Below are 10,771 nucleotides of genomic sequence, written 5' to 3' on the forward strand. Positions count from 1 at the left end.
GAAGACAAGATGGAATGGAAACATTTGTACAAGCAGTAAGAGAGTGTGCCTTGGCAAGAAGAGCCATCTTTTCATGTGAGTCAGGTCAAGGAGGAAATAATGGGTGAAGGCATCTGTGTGGGATGAGGAGGAGGGAAGAAGAGAAATGGCCTCATTTGTTTCAGTGAAATAGGAGAGCAAAGCTTTCCTCTGAGAGGCTGGGGAAAGGGAGAGGATATTCTAGAAGGAATATCAAGTTTTATTTAGAAAAGCCATGATACCGAGAGGGATAGTGATTGGATTTAGGGAAATGTGTAAGAACTGTTTTACGCTAGGGGGAAAAACCGTAGTAAAATCTGTATAACAGACATGCTTATTAGTCAGCCAAAGTATTCCTATGTTGATCACATTCCAAAATGTGTGTCTTAGCCTGTGTGTTTAGTTGATTGCACAAGTGTCAGGAGATAGGTACAATTTTTCATTTTTGGCCCTCTGGAGTCATACTTGATCATTTCATTGTTCATAGTTTTTAAGTTTTCTGAAGTTCATTTTTACAGTTTTGTTGTTGCTATAAATTATTTTCCTGGTTCTGCCTCAGTTTGCATCAGTTCATACAAGACTTCCAGGTTTCTCTGAAACCATGCCTTTTATCGTTTTTTGTGGTATAGTAGTGTTCTATTACATTTGTAAATGATAATTTGTTCAGCCATCTCCATTTGATGGGCGCTCCCTGTTTCCATTTCTTTGCCACCACTAATCAATCTACAGTACTTTTCCACATTTATCTCACCTTAATCCCCTTCACTCACACGTAGTTCACACTGGCCTTGTGGAAATCCTTGAGACTTGTGCTTTTTGCAGGCCTCGAATGCACTCTTGTCCTCATCTCTTTGTTGTCCTAGTGTCTTTCTAAGCTCAGCTAAAGAACAGTGTCTCACATGGGGCTTTGCCGATCCCCCCAGCTGCTAATGCTCTTCCTTTATTGCAGTTACTTTTTTACATATGTGTGTATATATTGTTTACGTGGATAACACTCCTTTTTGCCTTTGTGTTTACCTTATTTAATATTAGATACTTATAAATACTTGTTCATTGATTTGCATATGATTGGATTTTAATAAAGAGAAGTAGCTTACGTACAGCAGAAGTTTATATAGGCAGGTTAATGGGAAAAAAACTTGAGTTTTTGAAAAACGATACTATTCCTTTTTTTTTTTTTGTCCTGCAGTTGAGTGGTTTGGTCAGAAGGTGTCATCAGACTACCACATTTACCCAGTTTTGTGACATCACTATGAGTGAATTTAAAAATTTTCTTTCATGAGAATCATGAAGCAAACTATCAGTCTAACATAGTTTCTTCTTAAAGATTGGCCAGAAATTTTAAATGACTTATGGAATTTTTCCAGTCCTACTGATATTTTAGCCCTAATAAATGTCATCTCATATGGACTTAGGTTTAATTTGTCTTCTACTCCCATTTTGCTTAAGGCATACCAGTATACCCCAATATATTAGAATTATATGAAATTTCATATATTTACTAAAGATAACTTGGGCAAAAATTTCCTTTACAAAAAGGTTTTATTGAGATTTATAAAACAAATTCTACCCTCTTTTGTAATTTCATATAAAAAATTTTGATTGACAGTTCCCTCAAATTTCATCTCTTATGTAATGATTTGTACCAACATATAAACATTTATATATTTTGTATATGTGTAGAATTTTAAATTTGTCCTGTGTATATTCGTGTGTATGTGTATACACACGCATGCGCGTGTGAGAATGATACTGTGTTCTAAGTCAGTGGAATTTTACCTACCAGAGTAGGTAGGATTTTTAGCTTTGTCCTAGGTTTCCCTTTTAAGTTTCCTAATGAAAAGTTTATATTGTCTTTCTTTCTGTTTAACTATACCCTTCTAGATAGGACTCCTTCATTTTACCTCTAATTTTCATTTTCTGCTACTCAGAATAGAATAGCAGTCATCTAACTTTGTGAGGATAGAAGTCTTATTGGAGGGGAATTAGATTTGTTCAGCTTGGCTGCAGAAGACAGCAGTAGGAGCAAAGGTGGATGTTGTTAAGAGGTAGGTTTAATATAAAGCAACACTTCCTGATCACTAGGGCTATTCAGAAGTGGAATAAATTGCCTCATGGAGTGATATATACTCTCCCTGGAGAGATTTAAAACAGAGACTAGATGACCATTTATCAGTAATGTTATAGAGGAGATTCCTTGTCAGTTCTGGGTTGGCCTGGATGACTTTTGAGGCCCTTTTTATACTCCAGGATCCTATGGGCTTGGGAATCTTTTTTTCTGACTTTGGCTATAGTGGTGTTATACTAGTAAATTTGAGATAGAGATGTCCCTCCTGTTTCTCCCCCTTTCCCCACTGGCCAGCCAAGATCTCAGTGGTGTGGCAATTTATTTTCTAAACTGGGCCCACAGTCACCCTCAATTTACAACTAATGGTATCCTAGCTCCCTGATTTGGGAAACAGCCAGCCTGCCCATTACCTTTTCATTTCTGGAAGCCAATCTTTTTTCCTCTCCTTTGGCAACACAGTAGCTATGTCCTAGATAAAAGAAGATAGTTTTATTTCTTTCTAGAAAGAAAATATATCAAGTAGCACTAATAATTTATTTTTTTCTTGGGAATGAAATCTGTTATGGACTGTTCCATTTTCAAAAGAATTCTTTCTATTTGATTTAGCAGTCTTTTTCCTTTTCTTATTTTTCTCTATACTCTAAAGCACAGTTCTTAATGTGAGGTCTCCTAAGTCTCTTCACGTGCTCCATAGTTTACTAGGTGAACTCTACTGCCTTCTTTTGCACAGGCCATTTTACCCCTACCTGAAATCAGTCTCTGTAGCTAGGTGGCACAGTGGATGAAGTCAGGAAGATCCAAGTTCAAATTTGGCCTTTGACACTTACTAGCTGTGTATGTGTTTGTGCTCTGGGCAAGTTGCTTAACCTCAATCTCAGTTTCCTCGTCAGTAAAATGGGGATTATAAGGGTTGTTGGGGGACTCAAATGAAATAATATTTGTAAAGCACTTAAGACAGTGCCGGATAAGTAGTATGCACTATGTAAGTGTTGTTACTATATCTCAGCCTTCTGAAATATCTTTCTATTCTCTGATCAGGTATAGCCCACTACGTGAAGCTTTTCTTTCTTAATCCTCTCCTAGTCCTTAGATAGTTATCTTTCTGGTGCATTTACCATATTCTGACTTTAATTATAGTTATTTGTGAACATGTTATGTCATTTTTCCTTCATATCACCAGTACACAGTAGGTACTTAATGTTGAATTGAATTAAATTATACCAACTGTTGTTATAATTAGGATTTTTAAAAAAGCAATTCTTTCTATGCCTATATATAATTTTTGGTAGTTTACATGTTTCTTCCCTTCAACCTGATCTCAGGATGTCCTAGATGTTTTTTTTTCCCCCCCAGGTCCTTTTTTTTTTTTTTTAAGCAATCTGGGTTAAATAACTTGCTCAAGATTACACGGCCAGTTATTTCTGGGTGTGGTGCTAAGTATCAGAGCCTGGATTCGATCCCAGGTTATCCCAACACTGGAGCCAGTGCTCTTACGCTTTGTGCTACCTGGCCGCCCCCCCTAGGTCCTTTCAGTATCTAGCCTACCCTGTTTTATCATCAGGTGGGCTTTGAAACACGGGGTGGATCCTTAGGCAAGGGGACCAAGGCTTGTTCCTCAGTCCTTCCAACACTCTGGTGGATCCACTGTAGCCTATCATATTTAAGTTGTGTTAGCTAGAACTGAGCACAAGACTTCAGATGTCACCTGAGTAAGGTAGAAAGGATGACAGTTCTATCACCAGATTGAGATAGTACAATTCTCTTAATGTAGTTTAACTTTTTTGGCTCAAGTCACACTCTTTGTGTTCCTCTTAAAAACCCTGTGTCTTTTTCACTTGAATTAATGCCTAATCATACTTTCTACATCTTCTCCTTGTCTACTTGATGAACCTAAATATGCCACTTGACATTTTCCTTTTATCTCTCTCCCTCTACCTCCTCCCTTAATCGTTTTGTCCTGTCATCATTAAGCTTTTTTTTACTGGTCTTCTCTTCTTAGATACAGTCCAATGTACTGCCTTCCTTGGAATTTTTTTCCTTCTGACCGTAAGCACCAAAAAAGAGAACGTTTCTGTATACATAACAGATTCAAAAAAATGATTTCTATGTGAAGCTGCATCTTTCGTACACCTTGCTTTGAAAAAATAGGTAATACTATATTTTACTTTTAAAACCATCTTGTTTTTCTTCCTTTCCAACTTTACTCTAAGTACTAAAAAAGGTCTATGTAACACCCGCCTCCCCTTTGCATTCCCCTTGTTCCCAGTTAAAAACCAAAAGGAAAGAAAGCTCAAACAATATCACCTTTTTGTCAGGAGATGAGTAACTTATCATAGGTCTTTAGTAACATGATTGACCAAAGTTTAAGTGTTAAGTTTTCTTTACAATGTAGTTGCCCTTCTAGAACATATTCTAGTCATTGTTCCCATTTAATTCATATTACCAAGGATTCTCTGAAGTTTTCTTTTTCTTTTCTTACAGGGCAATATTCTACATTCACTACATTCACATTTTTAGTTATTCTCCAGTTGTCTAAAAGCAATCTAAGGTACCTTTATGCTCTAGTTCTTTGCTCCCTTTAATTTCTCTCTCCCTTTTCTACCTATTAACACCGCTCATCACTGTTTCCATTTTAAGTTTGGTATGTTTCTATACCAAGGAGACAGAGAAGTGTGTGTGTGTGTGTGTGTGTGTGTGTGTGGTGTATGCACACAATCTTCTTTTGTTTCAGGTATCTGATGTCTACTCCCCCAACTTATTCATCTGTGTTTGTAGACTCTTCTCTCGTGTGAGAAATAGCAAATTCTGCCCCTTTTTACTCTTCTACACTAGTATATATATACCTTTTAGCTTCCATTCTCTTTCCCGTGTTCAAGTTATTTAGCTCCCTCAATATCCATTGATGACATTAAAGTTCAGAAAGGACACTTCTTTCTTGTCTCCCTTTTAGAATGTTGACAATACATCATTGTGCAGTTCTTTTGGTAGCTTCGATAAATTTACCTTTTTGAGTTTCTCTTGACTGTTGTATTTTAAAATTCCTACTCTAGTCTTTTCATCAGAAATGCTTGAAAGTCCTCTTCCATTAAAATTTCCTCTTTTGCCTACTATACGTTTATACTCAACTTTGCAAGATGTTATTTTTAGTTTTAAATCTATTTTAGCCTCTTATAATACTGTATTCCAAGACCCACCCCCTCATTCAAAATACAGGCTTCCAGGTCTTTATGTAATCCTGATTGTGGTTCCTTGGTACTTGAACTGCTACTTTCTGGATGCTTAGCATAGTATTTTTTTTCTTGAGTTTTGGCCATGCCATTCCTGGGGCTTTCCCTTATCAGTAGTACTTTTCCACCATTAAACACCTCAACCAAAATGTTACACATATGAAATTGTTATTAACAGGCAAAAGTACTAAACTTGCATGTTTAATATTGCATATGCACTTAATGTATGAACAAGCAGGGAATTCACAATGAGAATCTACAGTTACAGAAAGAAGCCTATACATTATTTGAGAAAATTATTAAATCATTAAAAATTATCTGAAAACAATACATTTCTAAACATTGTTTCCTATGAATGCATAAAGAAGCATATAATTTTTTTAAAGCAGTTGGGGTTAAGTAACTTGCTCAAGGTTACACAGCCAGTTATTTTGTGTGGGTGCTAAGTATCTGAGGCTGGAACCGATCCCGGGTCTCCTGACTCTGGGGCTGGTGCTCTTACTCACTGCACCACCTGGCTGCCCCTGGAAGCATATAGTTTTTTAAAAAGTCCTTTTTTTTTTTTTACCAACAGATGCTACAGGCAACATCTTTTATCTATGACATGCTGAGAGGACTATTTTATGTTAAGATTGCTGTCTCCATAGGTTTAAAAGAAAATCCCAAAAAAAATGATAGCTGTGGTAAAAGTGCTTTGGTATAGTAAAAATGACTTATAGTAAGTTTCAAATATCAAAGAAGCAGTTATCTGTAGTAGTCTTTGGACTAGTAGAAACTTTTATTTTGCTAAAATAACCATGCTTTTAGGTTTCACATTATTGTACTCTCCAACAGAAAGTGGGAGGCTTGTTAAAGTATCATTTTCATACATGTGCAATATAGGTGAACAGTATTTCTTAGTAATAGTATTGGATGTAATCTGGTTTTACCAGTTGTATACTTACTATTATAAGTAAAAACCTCTTGTGATAATACAAAGTGGTTATTAGAATGTGCAGATTGATGCAGTGACTTTCATTCACTTCTTAAAAGACACCACCATGGGAAAAAGACACCAAATAGGAAACCATCCATTTGAGATATTGGTAGGCTTAATAAAGTTGGAGTGCTACTGGCACTCTTGAATTGAACTGTAGATCTTGAGACCTGGTTCAGAGTACAATATTAAAGCAGTTGATATGATAACTTTTTGTAGACCTTCACAGACACTGGAATTTTCTCAGTAATGTATATTGATTTTTTTCTCAGTAATGTATATTGTTTAACAATGTGTACTTAAAGTCTTGGACACTAGAGAAATGTCAAATGTTCCTCTTAACATAAATAGAATTTGATCGATTACATATTGGACCACAAAATATTTTTAAATTTTAAAGTTAGTATCATTTAACAAACACTGATTAATAAATGTTTGCATTATACACTATTTAAAATGTCAAACCTAGATGGGCCCTACCTAGACATTATATTTGGGAGTGACTCAGTCTTCATACCCCCAAAGGCTGCTGTATGCAATATTTTAGGCTGCCTACTTTCTTCTCTAGAATTGCCTTCATGGATAAATCAAAAGTTAACAGTGACAAGGGATGGGCAGCAGTTTGATCCTGTGTAATAGACTAGAGATTTTAGATCTTTCCTTTTGCTTCTCAGTGAGTGGGCAGAGAATCTGATTTCTGAAAATCAGGCCCTTTTAGAGTATGTATTTCCAATTCCCTTTATGGAATCTGTGAATTTCTGGTTTGTAGGGTTTGTATATTCAGTACCACTAAACCTGCCTATTGATAGGGGTTACAACTGCTAATTTGTTTTCTTTTCTTTTCTTTTTTTTAAGCAATTGGGGTTGAGTAACTTGCTCAAGGTTATACGGCCAGTTATTTTGTGTGGGTGTTTAGTATCTGAGGCTGGAACTGATCCTGGGTCTCCCGACTCCGGGCCGGTGCCCTTACTAACTGCAGTACCACCTAGCACCCTATAACTGCTAATTTCTTAATGTTAAAATATAGCATTATTTTTTACAGTAGGTACTGAAGTAAACAATTGCATTTATTTTATTGATTACATTTTCTGCTAAGAGCAATACAATAAACTTGAAAAAATTTTAAGTTGCTTTTAATAGGAAAATTGAATAGGAATTATTACAAATTTGAAATTTGCACCAAAAATAAATCATAAAATAGATAAAATTATCATTCATCAAGTGGAGCCTTTAATCTCTTCAAGAAAAGCAAATTATATTTGTTCTCAAGTAGAAATATTACCACTTCAAGTTTCTGCACTCTTAGTGCACTGAAGTGCCATGAATGATCTGCAAAGTGGTATAATTACTGTAGAAAGGAAAGGCCATTGAGATGAGCTTATCTGGTTTTAAATGAGGCATTGTAATTTTCTGTCATTCTAGACAGATAATGCTTTTTGTATTTGTCTCCCAAAAGGAAATGTACATTTAAAATCATCAGAAATTTATCCTTGACCAGAATTCACTTTACATGTTTGTTCAGAGCCTGGCAGTGACTGAGAAAGGCTGGTTCTCAATTTCATCACCTCTAAAGTTGTTTGGGGAATAGATTATTACGGTGGAAGTCAATTGTTTTTTCTAATCTGTCTCAGATTCCCAAAATGAATTTTTTAGAGAGTAAAATCTTCTCATTTAGCTTTTAGATATGCCTTGCTATCTTTGGTACTTTTAAAGATGCCAAAAAAATTAATTCATTTCTATACTGAGTTAAAGCCTGCAATTTTCTGTATTGGCTCTTTGGTTTGAAGAGTGCTTTAATAGTAGGATATGTATATTCCATTACTCTAGAAAAACATATTTGCTAAAATTAATTTTCTTGTTCACTATCAGAGTATTAAGTTTACCTTTGATCAGAAATTTTAATTATTTTCTAACTTCTGAAATCTTTTGTTTAGGTGAGACATGGAATCCGTTGAAATTGCACTACCAGTTAAGAAATGTTCGTGAAAGATTAGCTAAAAACCTGGTGGAAAAAGGTGTACTGACAACAGAGAAACAGAACTTCCTCCTTTTTGACATGACAACACATCCACTCACCAACAACAACATTAAGCAACGCCTCATCAAGAAAGTTCAAGAAGCTGTTCTTGACAAATGGGTGAATGACCCTCATCGAATGGACAAGCGCTTGCTGGCTCTTATTTACCTCGCCCATGCTTCTGATGTCCTTGAGAACGCTTTTGCCCCTCTTCTGGATGAGCAATATGATTTAGCCACAAAGAGAGTGCGACAGCTTCTGGATTTAGACCCAGAAGTTGAATGTATGAAGGCCAACACAAATGAGGTCCTGTGGGCTGTAGTTGCAGCCTTTACAAAATAACTGTTGTTGGACTTTCCTTTCATATTGTTTCTCTTCTATTGACTTCTTGTTTTCTGTAATTCGTACTTTTCTCACAATATGAACCGGATCTTGTTTTATGGAAACAATAGAGATGGCTTTTCCTGTATGTTGTGTGTGTGCAAGATTCTGCTGGTACGAGACACCTTCCTATTTCTGTTATTAAAAAAAATGCTGCCATATTGGCATTCCATTTAGTATTGAACTCAAGTTGCTTGCTGTTCTTAATGTAAATTTTTGTTTGTTTCTACTATGCTTTTACTTTCAAAGTACCTCCACTCCCACATGCACATCTTTTGGATTACCTCACTTTGAGTTGTTCCATATGTGTCTGTATTTCTAGCGTTCTGCAGTACAATTCAGACAAGTTCACAAAAAAGGCCTTTAACTCACCAAAGGTAAATATCTGTATCTATTAGGACATTTTATACATAGACCTCAGTTGAGATGTGTATTTAGCAAAGTTATTTTTAAATTAAAACAGCACATTAAATACTTATGTAAAATGCCCCCTTGAAGTTTTGCTTCTAATGTAAATCTTATTATATACATATACTATGGTTTAATAGTTAAAAATCAAAATGAAAGTTTGTGTCTAAAGGTCCAGTTGTTTCACGTAACAGGTTTGGAATGAAATATGCATTCCAGTATATTCTGTATATAGTTTGAATTGTATATTAACAGTCCCCTTCTGATCCTATTCCTCTCAATCAAAGTATTTTTTCAAGATTTTATTAGTTATACACCTGTATGTCCCCTTGCTTCAACCATTGCCATTTGGTCAAAACCGTGACCTCCTTACTAAGGGGAAGAAAGAATGTGTGTGTGTGGCTACATTTATGTTTATAATTGATCCCAGTATCTACTGAGCTGTGCCATTCATGGTACTCTGCCTATGCATCTACATTTTGGACATTTATCATCCCGTTCATATAATTTCTGTATGGAAATAGGCTTGTGACCAGTACTGATCTTGAGTATGGTTTTTTTTAAAAAAATTTTGTCTGCAAGTAAGTTAATGTTTGTCTCTTAAATGTCATTTACCTACTTAACACTTTTTGGGGGGGGACAGGGTCGGGGAGGTGGGAAGCAAATGTCAATCCTCGCAGGTGTTGCATGTAAATTGTTAGCGAGTAATGACTACAGCTCAGATGATTAAGATTTATGTAACAGGAAGCTCTGCTATGTTTTCATTTTTTATATATTATAATTATGATGATTTGCTCATTATTGTAAAATTATAAACTTTGGCTTTATAAAATTTACTTATCATTACTTTACCACTGCTTATCATACCACCATTGATTTCATAATGTAAATACTAAACATTGAAGAATAAAACATCAGATTTTTTTTATCACCATAGTACCTACTAATATTGGGGTTTCAGGTGTTTAGAATTATTTTGTTTAACATTGAGGGCAAAAATACTAGATGGTGTATAATTCTAGAGTTGAAATTTAAGGGATCCCTAATCTGTATACTAGCTTTTTACCTGAAATAATAAATAAACTATGATCTTGAAAGTGCCTGAACCAGAGCAAGCATGTCATTTGTAATTTTGTTTTCCAGATAGGTTTCATTTGTAGGAAATTAGTAACTTGATGTTACATTGTATAATTGTAATTATTTTTTTGTGCAGCTGTAACATTTTTTTTTTTAAAGCAATCGGGGTTAAGTAACTTGCTCAAGGTTACATGGCCAGTTATTTCTGGGTGTGGTGCTGAGTATCTGAGCCCGGATTTGATCCAGGTCATCCCGACACTGGAGCCGATGCTCTTACTCGCTGAGCCACCTGGCCGCCCCTAAGCAATTGGGCTTAAGTGACTTGCTCAAGGTTACACGGCCAGGTGTTTCTGGGTGGGTGCTAAGTGTCTGAGCCCGGGATTCGATCTCCAGGTCTTCTCAACACTGGAGCCAGTGCTCTTACTCGCTGTGCTACCTGGCCGCCCCAGCAGCTGTAACATATTTTCCATTTTTCCTCAAAGTTCACTTAAAGTGACAAAAAGTGTGAGATGCTAATTTAATGTATTTTTTCTCCCTCATAAAATGAGTAAACCATTTCCAGTATTTTGTATATCTGTTGAGGCAGGTAGCTATCACAG

At 35.8% G+C, this 10,771-nt stretch overlaps 1 protein-coding gene across 1 annotated transcript in view; it reads left to right on the forward strand.

Moving 5' to 3' along the window:
• Window positions 1–10,206, forward strand: part of LOC138171483 (Golgi phosphoprotein 3-like) — a 69,403-nt gene extending 59,197 nt beyond the window's left edge. The window contains exon 4 of the mRNA XM_069100990.1: window positions 8,224–10,206. Within this exon, the coding sequence (XP_068957091.1) occupies window positions 8,224–8,648 (425 nt within the window). The 3' untranslated portion in view covers window positions 8,649–10,206. The remainder of the gene's footprint in view (window positions 1–8,223) is intronic.
• The last annotated feature ends 565 nt before the right edge of the window (window positions 10,207–10,771 follow it).

Source organism: Petaurus breviceps, unplaced genomic scaffold, assembly GCF_028583685.1.
Source record: "Petaurus breviceps papuanus isolate PSGF00001 unplaced genomic scaffold, PetGlider_PUasm1.0 128, whole genome shotgun sequence".
NCBI classification, from domain to species: Eukaryota; Metazoa; Chordata; class Mammalia; order Diprotodontia; family Petauridae; genus Petaurus; species Petaurus breviceps.